This window comes from Odontesthes bonariensis, chromosome 21 (assembly GCF_027942865.1).
Source record: "Odontesthes bonariensis isolate fOdoBon6 chromosome 21, fOdoBon6.hap1, whole genome shotgun sequence".
Taxonomy (NCBI): domain Eukaryota; kingdom Metazoa; phylum Chordata; class Actinopteri; order Atheriniformes; family Atherinopsidae; genus Odontesthes; species Odontesthes bonariensis.
In genome coordinates, this window is record NC_134526.1 from 26388671 (window position 1) to 26415819 (window position 27149).

Below are 27149 nucleotides of genomic sequence, written 5' to 3' on the forward strand. Positions count from 1 at the left end.
ATATATATATATACACACATATATTTCTTGTCAAAAGTGAATATATTTATATTTTTGACTTTTTTTTCAACAGGCCTCTTTCGACCCATTTATCTGCTCATGTGTTGGCCAAAGAATACATAAACTAGGCTGAGTCAGTAATCAGCTTTATAAGCTTGACAATGGTACTTGATAGTAGACAAGTGGCCAAATGGATGGATTCATACATCTGCTGTATTCTGACTCTACCATAAAGGAGGTCATGTATTATAATACATTTTAAAAGCTGCATTGATGTGCACACAACATATGTCTTACCTAGTTTGGTGATGCCTATTTCTTGCAGGTCTTCCCAGGTGATGTCAGTGATAAAGTCAATGTTTTCATAACCGTTCAGCACCAACACCTGGTGGTACTGGCTGAGACCAATGGCAGACAACCATTCTCCCAGGTTGTTCTGGAGGAAAACCATAAAACAAAAAGTCTGCTAATCAATCTTAACAGCTCAAGTCACGGTGGATCAGGGCTGACCAACGTGTAGCTGTCATAACTGGACAATAATGGCCAGCACAGCCTAAAGAAAAGATAGACAGGACTTGCATCTTTCAACCAGATCATGAAAATATTGCTCATAGTTTTAGCACGATAGGAAACCCTTTACCAGGAAGGGGTCTTGTGAATGTCTGTGTGCGTGTGTCTGTGTGTGTTTGTTTAGCTTTACTCACAGGTTTCTGATCAGGCATCCACTCTGTGACACTTAGCTTGTTAATCTCTGAAGTCATCTTCTTTCTGTGACCTGGTTTAGTTATTCCAATCGCTGTCAGATCCTACACACACACAAGCAAACTCACATGTAAGACACTGTAGTTACATTTTCTTCCACAACATGGAGTAAAATCACCCCAAGAGTCCAGCAGTGTTTCTCTCTCTCTCTTTCACACACATACACACACAGAGGAAAACTTGCAAGCCCAAGCGACAGAATTACATCTGATGAAAGCTTCCACCAGTTTAGGAGGATGGAGCAGAGATGCAAATGTCTCAAAATCAACAGAAAAACAAGGGGAACAAAAGCAAATGTTCTGCAATGGTAGGAAGCATCTAATAAAAAGAAAAAAGAAAGCAAACATAAACCCGATTCCTAATGAAATTGTCATTTAAATTTTTGTCTTACTTTTCAAACAAAAAAGACAAATTTATTTGTGAATTATAGACACGCATCAACCGATAAACAGGCCCATTATCATGCTAATTCTGCTCCCGTTTAACTCGGGAGTAGTTTTATTAGACACGCAACAGCACACTTTTACAGAATACATGAACATTTGCGCTCACGACTCAGACACCCACCCGCCGAGCCGATTACATTACTCATATCCGAGGAAGAGACTTATGAGAAGCCTTTTTAAAGCCAGCGCTGCTGTGACCCGTTCAACATGCACGTAGTGTATATACATATAAATAATTTATAAATGCTGAAAATTATTTATATGTTGGTGAGCAGAGAGCAGCAGTGAAATTGCTTTGTGTTGGGGTGATGGAAGAGTCAGGCGGCCGAATGGATGGATTCATACGTCTGCTGTAAGTTCATTTTTTAATGTGTTTCGGTGCAGGGGGGTTCAAATGGTGGCTCAAAATTTAAAAGATTGCAACACGATGTACAATTTAAGACATGTTTTTATTCATTACAGTAGAACTGATCTCCAGTTTTTTACTATCATATTGGAAACCTGTTGAAAACTTTAAACATGGGAGCTAAATGAACGCAAAGATTGAAGCATGATTAATTACTTCCCTTCATATTTTATTTTGAATCCTTTCAGTTTAGAGAAGTGTTGATCGCAAAAGATAAGCAAGCCTCCCCCTGGCAAATCTTTTTGAGAAAACTCCGGCTAAGAGCCCTGGACCTGACAATATCTGTGGCAGAGTACTAGAAACCTGTGCAGATCAGTTGAGCAGCATTTTCCATTCCATTTTTTCACTGTCTCTTGAGCTGTATAAAGTACCCAAGCTTTGAAAACATTCAGTTATCGTTCCAAGCGCAAAGAGTGGCTCCCCTAAAGCACCTACTGATTTCAGGCCTGTAGCTCTGACTTCTCTATTCTCTACTAGTGATGAAGACTTTTCAGAAGATCATCAAAACGGAAATTTTATTGCATGTTGAACAACATCTTGATCCATTTCAGTTTGCTTCCAGAGCTGGTAAAGGTTCGGAGGATGCATTTGTTACTTTACTGCAATTGTTTTTCAGGCATCTTGAGGGGCAGAAGAGACCCATGCCAGACTCTTATTCATAGACTTCTCCTCAGCATTCAACACTATCCAACCATTTCTGCTTGCTGATAGGCTCCTCCATCATTTTAAATTAGATCCTAACCTGATTAGTTGGATAACTGACTTTTTAACTAACAGCTCACAGTGTGTGAGAGTTAACAGGGTTTTTTTCCAATGTGCTCTCCTCTTCCACTGGCTCTCCTCAAGGTTGTCGCCCCTCTTTTTTATTTTGTATACTAACGAGTGCCATAGCTGCTTCAGTAACAGACACATCTTAAAGTTTGCTGATGACACGGTTATTGTTAGTCTTCTTCAGGGGGATGAGCAGGACCATGGGCCTGCTGTAGATGACTTTATAGCTTGGTGTGATGAGTGTTCTCTCGAGCTAAATGTGTTGAAAACCAAAGACATGGTTATTGATTTTTGGAAGTCTACCTCTTTTCCACTACCAACTGTTATCAAAGGTGCAGATGTTGAGATGGTGGAGACCTATAAATATCTTAATGTGGTCCTTGTTAATAAACTGTGTTTTGAATCCCATGTCGATGTTACCTCCAAAAAGGTTCAGCAAAGAAAGTTCTTTTTAAGGAAAATGAGAACCTTCCATGTTTCCTCTGAGATGATGACTCTCTTTTATAGAAGTTTTATTGAATCTGTTTTAATCTTTTGTATTGTTGCATGGTTTGGACACCTGAGGTCCGTTTCACGTAGCAGGTTTAGTGAAAACTCTGAGTTGATTAACCCTGAAATGAGGGAAACCCTGAGTTTTCCGTTTCACAAAGGGAGGTAACTCAACCCCGAGAAAGAGGGGTAACTCTAGCCTGTTTCACAAAGAGAGGTAACTTAACCTCTCGGTCAGTTACCGGAGTAACAGACTCTCTGAACCTAACCTGGTCGGGACCAGGTTTTATTCAAGAAACCTTGAGTTTATCTCCGTCTCCGCCCTCTTTCAGCCACACACACCATTTGATTTCCTCATTCATTCATTCATTCAGTCAGCAGAGCGAGTTCTTCTACTTCTAGAAGTCCATTAGGCACAGTAGGAGGCGACTTTTTTCACGAACATGTCCTTTTGACAACGATCCCGTGGATGAAGGTGCAGCATTATTGCGCAGAGAAATAAATATTCGTCGGAGATGGTTATCAGACCGCGCACAGATTTTTGCATTTACAGACAATTATCTTTTTGAGCGGCACCATCAGAATGTGTTGGGACAAAAGAAAAAAAAGACATAAAAGACAAATAAATATTTGTAAGAATAAGGCTTAAAAAAGACATAGGCCTATTATATTTTATAAAGGCACTCGTTTCTTGGGGGTGGACTCCCCCCAGGGATTCCCTCAGCCACTGGCCTCCCGTTAGAGGTGGCGGTGCTGGGCACCACCCGTTTTACGGGCATCTGCCTTCTTTCTGTTGGCTCAGTAGAAGTCTGTGTTAGTTTAAATAGGCTTAATTATTTAACAGAACATGATATAGATGATGACTCTAAATTGTCCTTCGGAGTGACTGTGAGTGTGCATGGTTGTTTGTCTCGTTTGTCTCTATGTGGCCCTGTGATGGACTGGCGGCCTGTCCAGGGTGTACCCCGCCTCTTGCCCATTGACCGCTGGGATAGGCTCCAGCCCCCCCGCGACCCGATTGACGGATTCAGCGGTATAGAAAATGGATGGATGGAGGGATGGTATAGATGAGAAGACATAGTTTATGTGTGTGAAAACAGCATTATGTTGGGAATAAAATAACTGCACAGTCAAATAACCACTTAATATTTATTTTACAGTGTAAAACATGATCAAAATGAGGTACCTCCATGCCGAGGTCTCACCTGTTTGAACAATGTTTTTATATTTCATCTTAAACTGCTGCCAAGTGCGCTTCTCCCCCGCGGGATTGAATGGGCAACCATTCAAGCAGTTTCCCTGTAATATTATTGGGATTGCAAAGGACTACATTTAAACTTACACTTTTGCTGCTGCAACGGTGTTGCACTTATTTCTAAAAACGTGTTGAAACTCGCCGTATGAGCGCAGATTTCCAATTCGAGGTTGGTGAAAAACGTAGCCCCTCCTCTTCCCCGTTGGCATGGTGACTCGTCGAATCGGGGCTCCATTGATGCTGGCTTTTTAAAGTTGTGGTGCACGCGCTAAACTCAAGGTGAACTTACTCAGAGTTGATTAACCTCACTCAAATCAGCATTTCTGGAACCGAAAACTCAGGGTTTTCTATCTCAGAGTAGATCAACTCAGAGGTCAGGAATAGACTCAGAGTTGGTTGAACCTGCTTTGTGAAACGGACCCCTGAACTTATCTAATAAGAATCGTCTTGTTTGTTTTGGTAAAACTGCTGGAAAAATCTCAGGAAGTCAGCAGGCCGGCGTTATGTCCATTTATAACAGACAGGTCCTGAGGAAGGCTAATGCTATTCTGGATCGTCCTAATCATCCACTTCTAAACGAGTTTGAGCTTTTGCCCTCAGGTCGTCGTTTTAGGGCTCCTATAAGGAGGACTAAAAGACTTCAGATTTCATTCATTCCCACTGCAATTTATTTACTTAATGGCAAGTAGCCCCTGGAATGCTCATGTTCCTTTGCACTGTTATTGCTCATTTGCACATTTATACATTTGCACTTTTTGTAATTCTTGGTAGTAGGAGCTCTGGACTGAACATTTGCTAGTTTTATATATGTGTATGTTGCTTCTTATATTGTGTTGTTTTTATTATGACTTTTAAACTTTTAATTGGGTTTTATTCATATTGCAACTTACTATCGTTGTGTACCTTGTCCTTTGTGTGCTCCTGCTGCAACACTAATTTCCCTTCATGGGACAATAAAGAGAATTTTAATTTAAATTGAATTGAAGAAGTACAGCAGTGTAGCCTGGGAATTCCCATGCTGCTTTGCGCGCAATTTCATTCACACTGCAAAGGCAGCCTGGAAACCACCGCCCTTATTTTTGCCTGAGTTAGGGAACCAATCACTGAACGGGGGGGGGGGGCGCAGCAAGACGATGCCGAAGCTTGTAGAGTGTTAATCCAACATGGCAGCGGACACAACGTTACCGTTCAATGCAGCCTTAGAAAGTGTTTTAAGTAGCTTAGAACACAAGTTTACTTTTATTTGACTTTTTTTTCTTCTTCTTCTTCATCAAATTTCTGTCGCTCTACATACGTCATCTGGTATAAGTGATACAATTGGCTATGAATCGCGCGCAAAGCAGCATGGGAAGAACCAGACGCCATTTGATAGACATTCATAGCGCCCAATAAACGGCTCTAGGCATTCGTAAACTACGCCTCAAATACGAGAAAATGCACACCTAGTTCCCAGACCACCATCTCATCGAGATGTGGACGCGTCAGCCAGGCTAACAGCAGTGAGTTCATGTGGTCTGATGAGTCCAGATTTACACTTTTCCAAAGAGTCATTGGAGTAAGAAGAGCAATGGATGAAGTTCTGCGTGCCTCATACCTCCTACAGAAGCCTGTGGGAGCAGCAGCATTATGATCTGGGGTTGCTTCATTTGTCAGATCGAGGCTCAGCAACATCATGTGCCCATAAAATGAGGTCACCTGACTATACTGAATCACCAGGTATATCTATCTATAGATTTTTATTCTTCCCTGATGACAAGGCATGTTCCAAGCCAACATTCGCACTGTAGGAACCTTTGGCAGTTCCTATAACCTTTTCAGGAACGGGGCCGTTTTTTCCAGCATTCGCACATACAGAACTCAGGACCATGGCCCTCAGTTCCTATATCATTTCTATAGGAACACATCTGACGGAGGTGTTTGGTGGTCGGTAGCTACGCCCCTCGTCATGTTGTCACGGCTGAAATGTTTACTCATACAACACGGACACAACCTGCGCGTGTTTAAGTTAAACTTACACGATGTCTCCTTTGTCGGCGGCGCTCTGCTCTGCTTCCTTCATGAAATGAATAAGTATCGCCTGCGCTCGATCCTGACTCTCTGTGAGCTCTTCGAGCCTCGATGTTAGACGCCCGATGTGATCGTCCATGATTAATATCACCATCATGCAGACCATGAACACTGTGGCCTCCCCGCTCTCCATATTAGCTTCTTGGTGGTGTTTTTTTCTTCTCTCCTTACTATTCGCGGGTTTTGTTTTGTTTTGTTTTGTTGTTGAATGTGGCGCTAAAATAACACGTCACTGTCGCAGACGGCTGCGTCCCATCAGTCTCTATCAGGTCCCGACTCATGTGCGAATGCATACTAAAACAGTTCCCCTGGGGAACGACAGTTATCAGAACGAAATTCGAGGAGGACCGTTCCTTAGAACGACGTTCTTAGAACTGCTCTGTCCGAATGCGGCTAATGTGACAGAGGGAGTTCCTATTATTTTTTGGAAGGAAAATCCCCTGAATGCTCTTAATGAATGAGGATCACAACAGTCTCCACTGGCTGAAAAGTCCCTTGTGTGTACTTTACATAGAACAGAAGCACTTTTAATATATTTATATTTATAATTATTTCATTCCTATTTGACTCATTTTGATCTAAACAACAATATATGCTTTTTTAATCTGTCCTCTTGGCATACTTTTGTTAATACAATTTAACTTCCTAAAGTATTAGGATTTCAACCTTAGAGGTCCATAACTGTCTACCAGTTGTCTTGAAAATTACTTCATACACATGATAAAACATGAACTTTACCATCAGCATGACAATAACCTTTTTTAAAATGTTTTTTTTTTTTTAGTGAATTCGAATGTTGGGATTTCATGCAAGTGCAGTGCGACATTTCTGGGATCAGAGACAGAGGAGGATATCACCAGCTCATGGGTAAAGGGACAGAGGTTAAACCAGGACAGCGGTGACGGGTGGCAGGGAGAGGACAGCTGAGGTCACATTGGTTATGTGTTTATATTGTGATCATAAGATTCTTTCTTTCTTTTTAAGGAAAATGATGTACATGCATCTTGAAAGCATCAAGGACAACACAAATCGAAGTCGTTCAGACTTGTTTCCATTGTGGTCCTTGGAGGTGGGTGTTCGGGTCTTTGGGGTTCAGGGGGTCAGGGTTCAGTTGCCTTACCTCCGGGGTCATTCGGCTAATGGTGGGCAAGTCATACCCAGCACCCAGGAAGTTTGGAGCGTAGACCTGCAGCTGAAAGTCGCTCAGCCATTCGACAACAGCCTCTGAGCTCTACAGGAGAAAAGACAGGGGGCATGCAGTCACTGGCACCGTGTCTGTTTCTTCAACAGCCACTTTTCATCAGCAGGACCAAGTAGGGTCGAACAGGGGCCACAGTTTAGTTACTATAGAAAGGATCTGTCCTGTTGTTACTGGGCTTTTATGAATGTGAAACATACCGTTTATTATACATTTATGAATGATTATAGTGACTGACCAACATTAAAACCGTTAGGAAGGTGGAAGACCTGCCCTAAGTATCTTAAATGCCACAATTAGAGCTACAGATAAGCAACAACAAGCTAATCTGCATTTGAGCCTCTTTGATGTAATTCTTTGATGTGTTTTAAAGTCTGAAGGAGAGATGGAAAAATTTTACTAAGCGGTGTTTAAAAAGTACTGACGTGTCTGGTTCTTTAGGTCTGTTTTGAGAACAGAAGCATATGTTCAGTGAAACTGACGAGTGACTTACATCACGGATGCCTCTGTGGATTAGCTTTACTTGTACTGTTAGCACAAGCTGGAGCAAGCTGCGCTGTTATTAAGTCAAAATAAGTTAGCACAAGCTGGAGCAAGCTGCGCTGTTATTAAGTCAAAATAATGACTTAATAGTCAAACTAAGTCAAAATAATGACTTAATAACAGTTATTAATTAATACTATAGCCGCTTTTATTCCCATCAATAGCTAATGGCCAGGTGTACCAGCGGAAAAGCTAAATCAAGCTAACGCTGCATGTAAGTTGCTAACATGTTGCCGGTTTAGAGTGAAGAGTAATGGATTGTGGTAAAAATATATGACCTGATGTAACTAAAATTCAATTTATTGATTATGTAAACTTTACATAGTTGTATACAGTTCATCTTCTGCAAATAAGAAATGCTACAAAGCTAGAAAACACAACCAAATACAACTAAAAAATTTAGTAGTTTCTCTATTTTTTTTATTTTTTCGTGCTATATGCTGTCACGTCAGTGGTAATATCACAATTTTCCTGTGTCCCCCTATGCTTCAGTGCTTTAAATGCTTCGCAACTCTGTACATTTCATAGAAACAATTACCCTTTATTTCCTACGCTAACATTAGCCTTACTAGTCAAACAATGTCAACCACATAAGCATAATCACATTTTTCTCGGTTGCTTTCACATCTGGCACATCTATTTCTTCATATAAGCATATCCAGATAAAACAAGTCACATTTAACTTCCATAGATGTGGCTCTTACTGTAAGTTTAATAAAATCCTTGACCTCCCACAACAGCTATTTTGTTAGCTGTACTTTGGCTTGGACCTTACATTTTCTGGGTTACTTAGCTTATTGCTGTGGAAACAACTTGCTTAAAATGTTTACCAGCAAAGATTTCCATAAATTTTGCAACCAACTCAGGTTTAAGCAAGCCATTACTGCCAAATACTGTAGCAACAGTAACCTCTTGATTGTGCTGTAATAAGATTTCACCTTAATCACAACTTGAGCTTAAAACCACACTGATGGAGTTATTTTTAAAACCTTACTTTGATATGGAAATGATCTTATCTTTCCGCAAAGTCTTGGTGTATAGTGTAAGGGATTTTCCTGCTAGTATTGCAGTTTGAGGCTCATGTGCCTTCATGTCTGAGATGAACTTTGCATGAGCTTTATAAATAATGTAAGAGGAACTATTAAAGGTTTGAAGAAACAATAAACAGGTGTTATGTATGGCTATCCTCTTTACCTCACAGTTTAAGGCAGGGCCATTTTTTCTTTTTTTCTTAGAATGTCAGTTCCCATCACATTCGCAGCAGCAGTGTGTCTGGCTTTGCTCATCGAATCATTATTTTTCCATAGAATAACATTTGATGTCTGGCTGGAGTCTCGCCTACCATATCTGACAGCTTGTCTGAAAAAAGATGACTTTTCTGTTTTGGTCCATGGCCATATCTGACTAAACCCTCACATGTAGGCATTATATGAGAAGAGGTCGCCACATAGGGACTGTCGGCTGAAACAGAATTTAGACTTGTTAACCACAGGTGTGTGAGTTACAAATGGGATTCTTACAACCTGCTTAAACAAAGTTTTTCTGCTTGACGTCTTGTAGGAATCAGATGAAAGCACATGATCCAATTATTTTAGGACTTAGTAAAAAGAACTTTTTCATAAATGAGGACCCACGGATGGGTTTAACTGTAACTTTTTTGTCTCTTTATCTTTCTCTTCGTGTCTTAATGTCTTCCTGTGACCCTCTTTTCTTTCTCGCTCACACTGTCCCTCAGAAATGATCAGTGATCTCTCTCATCTTTCCTCTATGTTACCCTGCTGACGGAAGTATCAGGATGGGTGCTGAGGAATCAGGACTCTACTATAGCTAACAGATGGTCACTGGAACATGGCTTACATAGCGGAGTACGCACATATACACATTCACCACGACCACCTGCCATTTAAGATGCTCAGTGGTTTATCAGCTTGAAATAACATATCATAATAATAAAATAGATTTAGACATTAAGTCAAATCAATGGACAACCACACGCACTCTCTCAAGTAAATGCCATCGTAATGTACATGGTGTAAGCTTCACACTTCTTGGGTTGAGCTAGTCCACCCACACCGTGCACATTCCTGGGCACCTGCCTCCACACACACACACACACACACACACACACACACACAAACAAACAATCATTACACCAACTAGAGTATAGAGATTTATCCCAATAAAAAATTGAAAAAAAAAGAACTGCAATGGAAGAAGAGAAGCTGCAACGAAAAGGAGTGAATAACGATGAATCGCAGGTAACTGATAAGAGAAGGAAAGACGCAGAAGATTCCCACAAGATCCGCTCACACACTCACCGTGTCGTGGCTGCATCCGAACACTCGCAGTACGGACGAAGCCAGCTGTGACAGAAACCGCTGGGACATCTTGATGTATTTGTGTGTGTGTGTGTGTATCTGTGTGTGAGTGTGTGCGTACAAGTATGAGAGTGAGTGTTAAGTCTGGTTGAGGTGACTGAGGGTCTGCGTTCTCATCCCGGTGCAGTTAGAAGCTGATGGTGGCGACTGCCTGTGTGAGACTTCTGTGCTTTCACAGAAGACTGAATCTGTGGGGATTCGGGACTGTCCTACCTTTCCTTCGCCTGGTCCCTCCCCCTTCCTGGTTGCCGTGGCATCGTAAGGCGGCGCTTCATGGAGTGGACAGCCTGATTGGCTCGATGTCCGAGAGGAGCCTGCAGAGCCTGTGGGAAAAAAAATGTCATAGGCCAGTTACAAGCTGTCAACCTATCTTTGTACACTTCCATCGATCAACAGATGTGTTCACCCAGCTCGCCATCTGACCTCTACCCTCCTCTGCCAACTTATTTCTGGTCAGTTTCTTTCATTGCTTCATTACGCAACCAATCAAATTCTTGCTTTCCAAGACAAATAAACACTATGAGCCAATCACACACTTCTACACTTCCTCCTACATCCCCTGCCTTGGCCATCTGTCTGCTGAACAAGCCAAGATGTGTGTGTGTGTGTGTGTGTGTGTGTGTGTGTGTGTGTGTGTGTGTGCGTGCGTGATTTGATGATATTATTTAAAGACAAATGAATTATTAACTGAAGTCTCCTTCTCCTCAGTTTTCACCTTTTCCTCCTCCCTGTCCTACTCACCAGCTTCATAACATTGTAAGTGTTCAGTGTGTTTGCTGTGATTCCTTTTCTTGTCTAAAACACAGTAATAGGGTTGCAGAGCAACTCCCTCGTCTTGCCTGCAGGTTGGTCCACAGACTTGGACTGCTCCAGCAGATGCTCCTTGGCTTTGGCAGACTGTGATAGGACCGTGGCTAAAAGCTGCAAATATACACAGACACATATCTATAAGTGCTTGCATGCATAAACATGAACGGGCATTTTGGTAGCTTAAAATATTTGCATTCAAGCATACTTTCCCCAGGGACAAGATATTGATTTTTTTAAAGGCTCATTTTCCTGTTACTAATGTTATGGCCACCTGTTAGCATGTAACAATGGCTATGCGTTTGAAATGGGCAGCCACATAATAATTTGCCCATCAATTTATTCTTTTATCACTGCATTTAATTGTCCATGTTTTTTTTCTTTTAGAGTTTTGCTTTAATATTTTGCCTTAAAGTTATTTAAAATTGCTGTATGTATTTTTTTGGTCATTTTGCAATATTTGTATAATTTGCAGCCTATTCATTTCCATGTTTCCCTCTTAACTTTTTTTTTTCCATCTCCATTTTTAAATTATTTCCATAAGCATTTTATCTTTATTTCAGCGAATGCAAAAGAGAAGTGCATCCAGTTTCACGACGAGACAATCTTTGTTACCTCGAGATAATTGACTTGTGATTTTGAGATGATGATAATAAAAAAAAAAGTTTCACGCTTGGTCTCTATCGGCTACGGCACCCTGCAGTTATTTTTACATGAAGACATTTATGTTGCTATCTTGTATGACAACGCTTGTTTTCTCGAGCTAACTGCTTTATATATTTAGTTACTTCAGCCTCGTAAAGTCAATGCAATCATATTGATTGCTTGAAGGTCACCTGCTGGACCCTTAAACTCTGCTGCGTCTGTGGGTGCCACTGTATCTCAGTGCAGCAAACAGAATTACACATGCATGCCTTGACATAATGTTTTAGATCCTCCCCATCTGTCAGTTAAGAACAATGAAATTAGATTACTTTATCATTTATGATTTCGGTGTAAATGCTAGCCTAGCAAGCTAGACCCCTACAGCAAAAAGCTGTACAGGGGTCTAGTGCAGCTGGATAGCAGTGTGGGCGGGATAAACGGTTGTCTGTTAAGTTGCCTCTGCACTCAACGCCACGCAATAGGATGGCGCAACAACCAATCAGAGCGATGAAGAAGGATTACGTAGTCAGCGCGACCTACCCGGTGGGCAAAACTCCGAAAACGTCCTTTTCTTTTCAAGAAAAACTTAAAGCTGCCGTCGGCAACTTTTTTTTAGTCATATTAGCTTTAACTGTCATGGGATTCTGGAATTAGAATATTAAATCGGCTGTTTAGGAAAAATCCCGAATTCTGTAGCTCCCTCTAAAGCCTGTAATCATGCTTGCAAAAATCGAGCGCTTCCGGCTGTTTTTAACCAATCACGTTAGCATCTTCCATGTTGAGCGTGAGTCTGCCCCCAGCTTCTGTGCGCGCACATAGGTGTGAACTCACGTGCACAACCTCGTCCACAGAGGGGGAGGGGTTTGGGGGCGGTTTGGAGCTTGGTAGAGGTTGGGGGAGGGACCTGAAAGTTGTATCAGTTCGAATTTTCCGACTTTAGACTCGGAATTTTGAAAACCTGCCGACGGCAGCTTTAAGTGGAGTTATCTGTTCGTCTCGCAAAGAAAACTGTATATTTAAATTTTCTAGAGTCGCTGCCAAAGCCAAATAGAAAGACTGTTCGCTGGGCGCAGCCATTGTTTACCTTTCTCTGGAACTACACACTGAAACGTCGCACCTCTGTCGTCACTAGGTAGCCCGGCCTCCGACCCCGCTCCTCACGATTTGATTGGCCTGATTAAGTTTCGATTTTCAGCCTCGCAAAACGACCACAACTGACTAGACTCACCCGGGAGCAAATTCAATTTGCGGTCGCTAGGGGCGTCTAGATTTCTAGGCTATGTAAATGCATCATCTCATAAAAAATGAAACACTCTAATGAATGATCTGGGGAAAATCATATAATATATATGATAACCATTAAAAACATTTGCATCTTGATTCTGCAGCTTTCAGGGCTGTGATAAAATCGGACAAAAAAACTGAGGTATTTCGTGAATTGTATAGAATTTTGCTTGTGAATGTTCCTTTTATACCTGATCCTGACGCCCTCACCTGTTATCTGCTGATTGTAGAATCTTCCAGCAGACTTTATGTTATTTATAGCTGCTAAACTTATCGGTCTTTGACTTTATCCCAACTCTTCTTGAGTGAAGCTGCATAAACAATTACATTTGTTTATATTTCTTATATACATTGAAGTTAAAAAAAGAAAAAAAGCTTAGTTAGTTACTTAGTCTTCAAAGCTTAGTTCAACTGTCAGAAATCTGGGAGTGACCTTTGACAGTCATCTGAGGTTGGACAAACAAATTAACAATGTCGTCAGGACTAGTTTTTTACAGTTGCGTCTCCCTGCCAAAATTAAAATGTTTTTAAGTTGTCATGACCTTGAGAAAACCATCCATGCCCTGATATTCAAGGTTAGACTATTGTAATGCACTTTATGTCGGCGTCTCCCAGTCTTCTCTCAGTCGCCTTCAACTTGTGCAGAACGCTGCTGCCCGTCTTTAAACCAACACCAACAGATGTGTGCACATCACTCCTGTTCTTAACTCCATCCATTGGCTTTCTGTCCTTTTAAACTTTTAATGTTTGTTTTTAAAGCTCTTAACGGCCTCGCCCCATCATATTTATCTGAGCTTTTAACAGTCCGCAATCCTGGTCAACAAATTCATTTTTGCTGGAAGTGCCCAGGTCAAAATATAAAACACTGGGGTGACCGAGCCTTTTCTGTCGCTGCCCCCAGGCTCTGGAATAAGCTCCCTGTCGTGCTGCGTCTTATTTCTGACCTGGGCCTCTACAAATCTAGGCTAAAAACCTACTTATTTAGGATTGCTTTTAATATCCAGTAGTATGATGACACTTTTATCTTATTTTATCTTATTCGATTTTGTTGTATTTTATTGCTTTCACTATTCTTTTATTGTTTTTATTTGTTTTTACTTACTCTTCTCTTTATTTATTACCTGCTGTAAAGCACTTTGGTACACCGTAAGGATTGTCGTGTAAATAAAGTACATTTACATTTACATACATTGAGGTTAGTCAGTGAACTTGTCCTAGGGGTGCATAAAATTGAACACTACAGCATCACTGTTAATTTACTGATAGCAATTTTCTCTTTATTCGTCAAAAGCACTGTCTCTCTGTTGGCTAATTTTATATTTCTTTAATCTATTTTGTTAAGTGATAGTTTATTTTATTTTATTTTTTTATCTAAACTTACTTAGAGGGTAGTATATTGTTTGACTTTATTTTTGGTAACAAAAATTGAAGCTTTTAAAATAAATCACAAGATTTTAGTTGCAAGTCTCAGTAAGAATTAAGTTTGGTTTACAGTAAGAACACGTGTGTGTGTGTGGTACCTTAACACCCTCAGCCTGTGCATGGAGGATGTGTGCAGCACTGCCAGCACTCTGACCACTGCCTGAAGACCTCACACTGGTTACACTTCCAGAACTGCCCATACTGCTGCGATCCCCACCTGAAAACACAAACGCACGCACGCACACACGTAGTACACGTGCAATCACACGGCCATACAACCGCCCAGACATTATGAACAGGTTTTGTCCATACAAATGCACACATGCAGCAGACAGATGGATGCATACAGTCACACACACACACACACACACACACACACACACACACACACACACACACACACAGAGTGGTTTAGCTGATATCTACACTGTAAAAGGTGTGACTCTCCATTGAAATGCACTGGACAGCATGTGGTTGGATGGACAGGACGGACAGACGACTGAGCGACAAACACAAAAGTGGAATAAAGACGTGCTCCTCGCTCTCACACGCTCACAAACACACCCGCACCGGTTTCTCTCTCCCATTTCTTTCTCTCTCCTTGGTATTTTGTTCTCTCCCACATGAAAGACACACGCACACAGACTGTAGACCGATGCAAATGCCTGCAGCCTACACTGAGTTCAACTAAGTTGCAGATGGAGGGATAAGCAGGACATGGGAGACTGTCAGGAGCAGGTCAAAGAGTATCTGAAAGCCTTCAAACACCATCATCATATGGCTCAAACAAATCGATGGGTGGATTCTGCTCTTGGGGACAGTTGGAGTGAATGATTTTGCCAACGGACGTCAGATACTGTTTGGCCCCTGGTCAGACTTTAAGGAGTCAGAGGTTGAGGGCTCAGCGCAGCGCGGCTTAGTTACCTGCCACGGGTTTGCGCAGAACCCAGATCTCTTCGTTGGAGCCTCCATGGGGCCCGCTGGATGGGGTGGGAGAACTGTGAGGACTTGCCTCTGAGCCTCGACAACCTTCAACACAGAACACCACTGTTAACTGCTAACCGATCCTAAAGTGGCCTAAGAAACTGCTGGATTTATACTCAGGTACTCGCAGAAGCAGCAACAATTCAATAAGTGCGTTCTTCTTCTGGTCAAATGTGGGCAGCAGGACAAAGCTACAGAATGCAGCACTTATTGCTTTTTAAATATAAGATGCAACATTAGCAAGTCACCTTCAGTGCAATATTTCCTCCCATTTTCTGTTTTTTGGCTTTTTGGCTGCTAAATGATCTGCCACGTTCACAGGGCAGTTGCTTAATGGGTCTTTTGTGAAAACATCATTAGCTTTAAAACCAAAACAAGTGGCTAAAACGGAGCTAAATGGAACTGCACTGGGTACTGATAACTGTCCAGAGGTTCAACACCATTGGCAAAACCCTCTCATATTACATTTAGTTGTTTGTGCTAATCTTTATGTGAATATAAATCTAATACTGCAGATCTAACATTAAGGTAAAACTTCATTTTTATATATATATATATATCTATATATATATAAATAAACCTGACTTTGATGTCATATCAAAACAACTCAAGTAGAAAGTTTTGGATCACGGATATAACCAGAGAGCATTTATAGCATTTAGACTTTAGAATTAATCTAGTGTGATTTGGTTACATGGTCAGTGTAATTTATGCATTAACATGAGTTCGGGGGGGGGGGGGGGGGGAGTAAGGAAAAAGATGGGTCAAATTCGAAGAAGAAAAAGAAAAAGCCTAATTTTTTCTGAAATTTAAGTAATACATTTACACAACAAAATTTAAGATTAAAGAGCTAAACATACACGTGCTTTTTTTTTTCAATCTATAAACTCCTTAGTTTCACTATTGCATCAATTATCCCGCACACTGCCGCGAGGTGTCTCAGTCAAACTACAGATTGCTATCATGTAACATCTGTATTTCAGGTCAGAGAAAGGAAACAACAACAGAAAGTTGGTGTTCTTGACATTTTTAAGAAGTTATGTTTTATGTCTTTTTTCAGATTTTATTTTGAAAAATTCTGCTGTGGTCTCTGTTCTCTCTATTCTGTGTGATCTCGCCTCTTCCTTCACGGGTTGCCCATTTCGATCCAAAAGTAGTAGATACTCAAGGGTTTTCAGTGCAATTTTGCCTCGATCTGGAAAAATCTGCTAAAGTTACCAACGTTGTTTTTTTTTTTTTAAGCCTGTCTGATGTTACTTATTTTTCAAGATTTTTCAGAAGGGATAAAGTGGTGTTAAAGGAATTCCCGACTAATACTTAACGGGGACAGGAAGTACAGAGTGAGCCTTAGGAGGGAGTAAAAGCCTGATGAGGGAGGTTTAAGCTTCAAACATACACACCACATTTTCAGTCTCGTACATTCTCTCTGTCTCTCTCCCACACACAGTCATGTCCACACACACACACAGAAAAATAGAGCATATATATATATATAAAGATATATGAAAACATTTATATACTCATAGTACATAAATAAATCCATTACACAAATACCTGTGTATATACACATATATGCCATAATGTACATACACATACATATATAATGCATCAATAAGTGTGTGATTATATATGTTGGGCTTATAAGAATGGGGCTGCTGTAGTGCATTTGGAGAGCGTCATAAACCATCATAACCATCTTAATAAAGGTTTATTAATGGTTTATATGTGTGACCAATAGTGCTCAAGAGAAACACACACATTAAAAAGTTCATGTGATAACACAGCTCCTTCTTGTGGCCATTTTGCATCCCTCCAAGTGACGTCAGACAAAAGACCAAGCGGCCTTTGTCAACAGCCTTCAATTCAACTTGAAACGTTTGCGAAACTGCAGTCTCTCACCGAATCCACAGATGCTCAGGGGAAATGCATTCTGGTGATGTATTTATCATGATTGATTGGGGTGCTTTTTGGACTCACTGTGTGGCAGGCAACGAGTCTAAAAGGATTTGTTCTCCCGGAGGGAACAAAATGGCATCTAAAGAAGGGACCCAATTCACAGAGGAGTTAACAGTTGGTGAACACCTTACCTGTGAAACATAGAGGGGGACATTTTCTAACATTTCACCTTTTGTTACCTGCTAATTTTTGCATGTTTGCATCCACAATTTCAGCAATTTAAAAATTATATACATGTTGCAGCCATGAATCCAAGAAGATAAAAATACTGTTAAGAAAAAATGAGCAGTATTCCAAATACAATGTCTGATTAAACATACAGAAAATATCACCCATTTCTTCGACTAAACCTCTGTCATCAAAACAACAATTTCCTTTTTTAGGGAAAACTGAGTCATGTTTTTCCTCAAACTGATAACGCCAACGTTTCAAATTATATTAATCCTGGATTCACCACAGACACAACAGTTTCCAACATTCTCCTCTCAATTTTTTTTACCAAAGTATCCTCACTTTTTACACACACACACGCACATATTATGGGCAGAAGGACAATGTGGGTAAAAGATATTTCAAACCAATCAGATGGGACGTTAACACACAAGACAAGGACAGAACAGAAAAGTCAGTCTGGTTAGGAATGAGCAGTGTGGGTTTTATTTTTTTTTTGTATGAGAAACTACTCTGAAAGTTCTGGCAGCTGGAACAGTGATAATCAAGGAGAGAAAAAAAGTATGAAAGGACAAAAGGAGGGAAAATATCTGCCAAAAAATAAATAAAAATAAATATAAAAAAAGTGAAAACCATTCAACTCAATCACAAACCAACTCAGGTGACCAGAGGTTCGTGACAAAATGGTGGGAATCTTACTGAGACTTTCCCTAAGATTACAACCAATCATGGAAAACCTTTCAACACCATCTATCGCACAGCTTCGGTTGTACTTTAATGCTGCTTACATGTTTTCTCCTCGATTATGCTGTTTCACAAGTGGAGCAAACAACGGAAGCATCAACCCATTATGACCTGAAGCACAATATGCAACAGACTCCATGTTTAAATGGGACCTTAAGTCTTAAACTGATACAAATATATACTTTTGGTGGCTCTGAAGTTTAATTTGGAACAAAAATAGCGACTCTAATGAGGATCTTTGGTGTCAGTGGTGAAAAAGCTGAATGTTATGCTGTAGCCTTAGGGTGAATAAGTGCAGCTGGGTTAGGGTTGTTGCCCTGAGATGAGGCTTTGTGTCCTAGTATTAATACAAATTGATTTGAGGCAACATTAATTGGATTAACTTCTCAAAACTGGATTAGAACCAACAGAGTGTGTAACAGAGGCCGCTATATGTTATGGAGGGCTGAAATGTTCACAATCTAAAATCAATATAAAAATATATAAATGGCTTAACAAAAAGAAGATAAATAATTTCAGCAATAATGATCTAAATTAAAAAAAAGTACCATAAAATTAGCCTAAGTTCACAAAACAACGAGTTCATGTAAATAAATAGCGGGAAGACGTTAATAAAAAAAGTAATGGAGAAATAAATACAGGACTAAATATCTAAATAAATGAATAAGATATGATTAAAGAATATAAAAAGGATATGAATTTATCATTATTTATATATTTTTTGTATTTATTTTCTCTTTTGTCAGTTTTTGTCCTCCATATTGTGTGCCCCTGTAAAGATAAAAGTTCACTAAGCTATCTTTTAAGGGTTGTCTTCTGTACTAACGCATCCGCAAAATATCTGAATTACAGTGAGAAGGATATGTTCTGCAGCCACCTTAATGCCACAAGAAACAAGTAGGCTATTTTAATACTTTAGACTTCTCTTCATAAGCTGACTGGCCCTCAGTAATGACGATAGCAACAGCAAAAACAGAAAAACAAAAGTTAGACAGTATGAACAATACATAAAATTACATAAATAATGGTTCATAACAGAAAGCTTTAATGGATGCCTTCTCAAGAAAACATTTAAAACATCAATCACAATTTTCCGTGTCCAATCAGAATTGAACATTTTACAGACACAAGATGAAAACATCCCTTGAAGCTTTGATAATAATAATAATAATAATAATAATAATAATAATAATGAAAAGTGGGCGTGTACCTGGGGCAGTGGGTGTATCTCCCTGTGGAGTTGTCACGGGCGACCTGTTATAGCCAAAGGAAGTGAAAAGTGGAAGCAGTGGCTGATGGGAATGTGGTGGAGGAGGAGGCGGTGGAGGCAGGATATGGATCTGATGGAACGTGGTGTCGTTGCCGTTGACTACCGCGTTGGCAGGGGCAACCGTCGCCGGGGGAACCAGCGGTATCTTTTGAAACTGTTGAGTGCAAATGACTGTGCTGGCCAAACCTAGATAACACCCACCGTGACGACACACGGAAACACACACACAACCAGCCAACAGTGAACCACCGCCACGTAACAAACAAACGACAAAACAGAGAATTACACGTAAGAAAAAAGAGGGGGGGGTGGAGAAAAGAAAATTAAAAACAAAGACTGAGGTTATAACTCAAACTAAGAGGAAGAGGAGGGTGAAGCATGCAGCAATGTCAAATCAGAAGGATGGGGAGAAGAGGACAAGCAAATGTGTGCAACAGTGATATAAAATGTACAGTATGGAGAGGTGAAAAGAGGAGTCATATGATAAGAGTGGAGACTGAGGGACGTTTCTACACTTAACACCTATTTGATTTAAACATTCTGTGTGATATAGAAAAATTAGGCCAATTACATCCAAACAGTATATAGTGTATGTCATTACCTAGTACCATCATCATGTACAACATTTCCATGTAATAGTAATGTCTGCACAGTAATTTCACATTTAATAGATTCAGGTTATTAAAAAACAAGCGTCCTTCGGAAATTCAGCTGGCATCAGACTCATTACAATTTAGGACTACAGAAATGTAGCAGACACCTGCCAGTGCTAGCATTGCTCCTTGTTGAAATATGACCTAATAGTGTAATTAGCTCAACTGTTTTGTATGCTAAGAAATTAATCATTGTCTAAATGCGTGTTATAGTTTATAGAGAGCAAACATGAGCAACATTTGCCATCTGCTCATTAAGACATGTACACGAGAACTCGAATTGCGGAAGCTAACGAAACACATACGTAACTAGCTGTGATTTCTGGAATTTATAACTGACCAGTGAAACATTCAGCTTCTAAGCAGATACATATGTATATGTCATTGTATTCACTGTAGTATTTCCGCTGTCTAACTGTGTCTGAACTAACCAAATCATGAGCTTAAAAAAAAAAAGAAAAACAGATCCCAGCCTCCACTCCACAATGTTTGCTTGCTATCCAACAGTGACCGGATAAGTAAGCTCAGTAACGTTAGCCATTTTATCTCCATTCATAACTTTAACCATTAGAGTCTTCACAGAATTTACTATTACTTACACAATCATAGAGCTTTGCTCACAACAATAAAATACACAACAATGTGCTAATTTGCAAAGTCAGCAGGGTTGTTCAAACAATGAAGTCCAACCTTATGATAACAGAGTTCAGTCTATTATTTTACTGCAGCCAAAGCCATCATGATAAATTCTTCTCCTGTATGACTGGCAGTAATCATGCCAGTGAGAATGTTGACTGCAAAAATAAAATTAATAGAATGTTACACTTATGTTGCACTTATACCAAATGTGTAACATCTACTCTTTCAAGGACTTCTCCCACAATTCCCATGTGGAGACAGTTCCTGTTACAGCTCAAATCTCACAAGATTTTAGCGAACCACTCTTAAACGGGACTGCAGTAGCCGTCCTTTTCGTAATGTTTTCACACCCTTACAATTATAACATGATTGTGAAAGTGGCACAAACAAGTCATTTTACTTAGCTACAAATAATCATCCCTTATTATTGCAGTTAAACTGTTTAGCAGTTGCCATCTAGGTGTTTTTGCTCACTGGTTCAATGATAAAGATTTTTTTTTTATCATTAATAATTTACGAACAAAAGCAATGGCAAATAGGGTCACTTTCATCAAGGTTTGGTTTCTAGGTTATTAACTTCACAAATATCAAGAAGGTAAAGGTCAGTCCTACTTGCTGCAAAAGTGTATATAGGTTAATCATCTGGTATTCAGAAAGATTTTTATATTGTGAGCAAAGCTGGTTGTCATCAAACATTGCTGTTTCTTGTTTGTATTTCAGCTGGGTCCCATTTCTAGTTGCTATTCTTGTGACGGGTCACTGTACTACTTCTGAAGTAAAGTAACTTTTGTTGCTAATGTGCAATTCACAGCAACATTAAGGCGGCACCATCGGCACTGGAGAAATATTCTGCTCATGTTTCGATTTTGTAGGCTGTTTATTTTAGTTTCGAAGCACGGCACGTAACATCCCTGCCAGGGGAAAACGTAGGAGCAGATGTGAGATACACTACATATAGTAGGAAAAAAATATATTCAGAAATTGATAACAAACAGCTGAGTAAATGAAAATTACTGCATGAACAGCTGCTGTAGCTCCTAAATGTGTGTGGATGTGCTCAAGCAGTTTTTCATTCTTTTTTTCTTTTTCTGCACTAAACAGCGGCTTCACCCTATTTCCCTGTGCACAGCTGATATATGATCTATGCGAGGCCAGCAACAAAACGTAGGTCACGAAGCAGTTATATTCTCTTCGATGAGTTACAGTATGTCAAAGTAATCAGAGGGAAACATCATGACAAGGATCACAGAATAAAGAACAGATAAGAGAGGACTGATGATGCGACTGTCAGAGGTGTTTGAAAATGCTGACCATAAACAATTAGAGACAGACATACGGACCGACCCAAGTACACATAAACAGTACTCCAGAGAGACAGACAGATGGACAAACAGAACTACCTTGCCTATAAACCGACACCAATACACATTTAAAAACAACTGAGCCACTTTGTGGCTGTGCAGCACACTTGGATGACATGATGGATCTGAATGTGGTTTGTAGAAGTCACCCAGAAGGTTAGGAGCTCACTGCGTTCATAAAAGATGGAAGGAGGAGGTTAAATAATGGGCCAAGATGCTGGACAGCATGCTTACCAAGCAATGAAAGTTTAAATGATGAGCATTCAAGGGAAATGTTTGATTTTATGGGAAATAGGTTTATTTTCATTCATGCCAGGGGTGAGATGATAAATACCACTCTCATATGTACCTAATAACTATGGAGCTAACGCCACCAGCTAAGTTAGTCTAACCTATTTAAAAAACTAAAAAAAAAAGGAGAAATTGACTCCAAAGGGGGTTATTTTACACTCATATTCCTATAATGGAATAATAATGGTTGGCTTATTCTATTTGAAAATCTTTGAAAAGAACCACGCAAGCTGTTTCAGAAAAATTTGGTTGTTAGGTAAATACAACTTCAGATGATTAACATTGCATGACATAGAACACTGTGTCACTATGTCATAGTACAATATGTCATGATATATTGAACAGAAATAAACTAAAATGCAGAAGCAGTGTGTAAAAAAAAGTACACCTCATGATTCAGAAGTGTGTAAAACCACATTTGGCAGCAATAACTTGAAGTAATTTTCAGACTAGTTTTTAGCAGTCAGACAGATGGCCTCCCATTTGACTGTAAAATACTTTGGTATACAGAGGAGTGGAGTCATGGTGGACTCAATGACTTCAAGGTGACCAGGTCCTGTGGCTATAAAACATCATCAGCCCACTCCCGTGCTTGACAGTTGGAATGAGGTGTTTGTGCTGATATGCTGTTGGGTTTTCTCCAAAGGAACTTATGACCAAACATCTCCACATTGGTCTCATCTGTCCAAAGGACATTGTTCCAGAAGTCTTGTTTGTTCAGATGTAACTTTACAAACCAAAGCTGTGCTTCTATGTTCTTTTTAGAGAGAAGAGGCTTTCTCCTCCAACCTTTACAAACAAGCCATACTTCTTCAGTCTTTTTCTAACTGTACTATCATGAACTTTAACATTTTACCAGTAACTGAGGCCTGTAGAGTCTGAGATGTAGCAATTGGTTATTATTGTCATTTCTCTGAGCATTGTACATTCTGACCTGGGGCATCCACTTGTGGGAAAATTGTCAACTGTCTTGATAATTGTGAATAATTTTTCTCTCTGTAGAATGATGGGACTACAAACTGTTTGAAAATGGCCTTATAACCTGATGGCCAGCAATCATTGCTTCTCTAAGATTGTTACTGATGTCTTTCTTCCTTGACATTGTGTTAATACACACCCGAATGCTCCAGACCAGCAAACTAGCAGCACCTGGCTGCTACTTACCCTCTTAATTCTTATGGAACAGTAAAAGTGGACTTAGTTTTCCCAACATGGCTTCTGCATTTTAGCTTTTTGTTCAATAAATAATGACAAGGTTTAATATTTCATTTGTTGTTGTTCATTTTATTGTATTTACCTAATTTTAAGACCAGGTGATTTTTTTTTTCATAATTTCCTGATACGTAAAACTTTGGTATTGAAAGGAAAGTGGGCTTTCTTAGTTAAACCAAATCCTGGACGACAGTCAACTTCAACAATCTCACTTCTCACTAACTTAAAATGGATCGATGTAATCTGCTGCCAAATTGAATTCTGGGTCTGTTGCTTTGCTAGTATAGCTTATCGTAAGAAGTTGAGAACAGTACATTTTTTCAAGCGGCAGCAGAAGTACCAACCAATCAAATCGCCTGACTGATCTTGCCTGATCTCGTGACTGATTGCTGCTACAATTCCGAGCATCCAGCTCCGTCGACTGTCGAGCCTTAAAACAAGAGTAAAAATGTGAATCCTGCCTAATGCTGGCTATCTCACAACTGTCTTCTCCCAGTGTGTGAGATGAAGGATATGACATTTCTCAGATACGACTTGTTGTTCCCCAAGAAAAGCTATCTGAGCACTTTTCCATAACATACTGAAACAGTTTTTGTTCCAAAGGGCAGTTTCCCTTCTCCATAATCATCCGCTTTCTTCCACCTCTTCTGGTCTCAGCTCTTATAAGTGTTGTGTATTTGCACGGCTGATTTGCTGATAATCCTTTTTAACTTGTTCACTGTTAAAATAACTCAAAGGCATTTTCACACTCCCACACATGCACACACACACAAAGGAATGCAAATTCACCTGTGCGCTTGCTGATGACCTCAACCAGAGTAGATGGGAAGTAGCCCACTCGATCGTTTCCTGTTCGGTTGTCATGGATACAGCCTTTCCAGCGTCCATCGGGGTGCTGCTCCAAAACCTGTCATGTAAACATGTACACAACAACACCGAATTTAGCAAATATATAGTAAGATTTATTGTTCTTCTACCAATTTCTTCTATTTTTCTATAAAACAAAAAATTTCAATCTGCACTAAGACAGTCACCAGGGAAGCCTAATTGTTCATTCACACCCTGAAGGAAGACACACAGGTACGGCTTGGCTTCATTGCTTCTGTAATAAATACCCAAAGGCAGAATAAATTCTTATAAATATTCATGAATGATGGCAATGTAGCAAGTGAGTGAGTGTGTTTCTGTAAAACACATTTGTAGTGAATGAGAACTGCTGAAACCATTTATTCTTGCAAAATAATTAGTAATCTCACCAAAAACGGGGTGAAAATTCTCTTTCAAACACGGCAGTTGTCAGGGTTATGTTAAGGAAACCTACCAGCGTTTGTGGAATAGAATACTTTTGTCTGAGTAACAATTAAAAACCCAAGTGTATTTAATTTTCCATCAAATGGGACTAAAAAAGGGAAACTTTGAGATTATTTTACATCAAATCACGACTGCCATAATAAGGCAATTATTGAAATTCTTTCTAATCATCATCATCATCATTCACTTAATTAAAAATTCTGTATAAAGGCTTCTTTACGTGTTTTGCTGCAGACATCAAGAATGGCATTTGTTTTTGTTACCGTAATGACATCTCCTGCTTTGATATTGAGGCTGGTCAGGTCGTAGTTGTTGCAGTAATCCTTCAGAGCCCGAACCTGCAGTGCTGCTGATGCATCTGCGAGGCAGACACATCATATTGCAAGTTATACTGTGCATTATTTTTTAAGATTCATTCTCCACGTTCTTATTATCACATAATGTCACATCATATATTTGCTGTTACTGAGATTGGAAGATTGATAAAATGATCAGCTCCACTCCAAAAATGTGTTAGCTTAGCACAGGAACTGTAAATTTGTTATCCTCTCCAGTCTTGCTGCTGAGCTATGCTAACGGGCTGCTGGTAGTAATTTCAAATTCACCTTAAGGCCAAATGAGTGGTCACAACCTTCTCATTTAATTCTTGTCAAGATGCCAAATAAGTGTAATTACCAAAATGTCTAAGCTAACCAACTGTAAATCAAACTAACCATTGCTCTTTTCTTCCAACCACTGAGTCATTCTTGGAATGACTCCCCATTTTTCCACAATTTAACCACAATCCATCCACCCACCCATCCACCCATCCATCCTACCCCTCAGCAGTTGTTTTATCTCTCTGCTGGCTTGTGTTGCTGTGAACTGGTAGACGATGTCGAGCGCAGTCTGGCTGTAGGTGTTTCTCACAGCTGCATTGATACCACTCTGTGAAAGAGGCAGAAAGATGGATTTTTTTCATTCAGACTTCCTATTTATTTTTTTTAATCATTATTTAAAAAACAAGTAAGACGAGAACATGAAAAAAAGAATCCACACAGTTAGCTTCTATTTTCAGTTTTAGTTAAAAAAAAAATTAATTAAAAAGTCAAGTTTATCTTTGATATAGACACTGACAAATTATTATTAAATCAGGCCTTCTATATCTGTTCAAACAAGATAAATAAAAAAAACACATTGTTACCACTGCTTGGAACTCATAATGCAGAATGTTTTTATGCAGCTGAGGGATGAGCTGATTTATCACAAAGATGTCGGCAAAAAATAACCCTAATATCCTGAGGTTCTTTTTTCTAATTCCGGCCATATTATATTTTTCAGCCGAGCAATACAACGTGCACATCTGTGGAATCAAATGTAGGTCAAATAAACAAAGATGAATTTGATACAGAAATGCTTCAGGGCAAAGACTCACAGCCTTTCGCAGTCGGAGGTCTAAATAACAGGGTTTGTTTTTTTATGCTGGAGGACATATAACCATTAAAACATATTGGCTCTCTTGTTTTCAAAACCTCGTGGCCATTTAATGGCACCATCACAAGTTTTGCATAATTTTCCTCTCGCTGTTGAGCAACATCACTATGACTCTCATTATCAGATGAGGATAAGGGGGTTTTCCAGATACTTTTCAGAAACAGGCAACTGCACATCTATGCGTGAAATACTTCCCAAGTAATCTAAGAATATTCTTATCATGTCTAACATTAGATGCTCTGAAAACAGGAGCAGTGGAATCTTTCTCTGATGCATTTCTCTTATTTCAAGTTGAAAGTTTTGCCCCTCGACTTGGTTTTCAGGAACATACAGCGTGTGTTAATGCAATTTTTCTGCATTTCATACATTCATCACAGCTGAGCTTCCCAGTCTTAATGATTTACCTGAGGCTATTTGAATGTGTAATGTGTTTTTCGTGCCTGATAAATACATTTAATTCTTCTTTCATTATGGTGTTTTACAGTAAGCATCCAGATAGGGCACAACTAGGGCAAGAAGTCCGAAGCCAGGCCTGAAGCATCTTAATATAAAGTGTCATCAAAAGCTTTTTTGTTGGTTTTGTTTGAATAAAATGCTTTGATGACATCTGT

The 27149-nt window shown here is 39.7% G+C and overlaps 1 protein-coding gene across 9 annotated transcripts in view; it reads right to left on the minus strand.

Moving 5' to 3' along the window:
- caskin1 (CASK interacting protein 1) overlaps positions 1-27149 on the minus strand; it is a 140113-nt gene that overhangs the window by 11871 nt on the left and 101093 nt on the right. For 3 of the 9 annotated variants that reach the window (XM_075455041.1, XM_075455040.1, XM_075455039.1), the window contains exons 8-18: positions 25884-25992; positions 25329-25423; positions 24544-24661; positions 19539-19784; positions 15398-15502; positions 14572-14690; positions 11155-11236; positions 10529-10638; positions 7317-7427; positions 705-806; positions 298-463 (exon numbers count right to left, since the gene is read on the minus strand). In XM_075455041.1, the coding sequence (XP_075311156.1) occupies positions 298-463; positions 705-806; positions 7317-7427; positions 10529-10638; positions 11155-11236; positions 14572-14690; positions 15398-15502; positions 19539-19784; positions 24544-24661; positions 25329-25423; positions 25884-25992 (1363 nt within the window). The remainder of the gene's footprint in view (positions 1-297; positions 464-704; positions 807-7316; positions 7428-10528; positions 10639-11154; positions 11237-14571; positions 14691-15397; positions 15503-19538; positions 19785-24543; positions 24662-25328; positions 25424-25883; positions 25993-27149) is intronic. The other 6 variants (XM_075455043.1, XM_075455042.1, XM_075455046.1 and 3 more) reach the window with 5 other exon arrangements.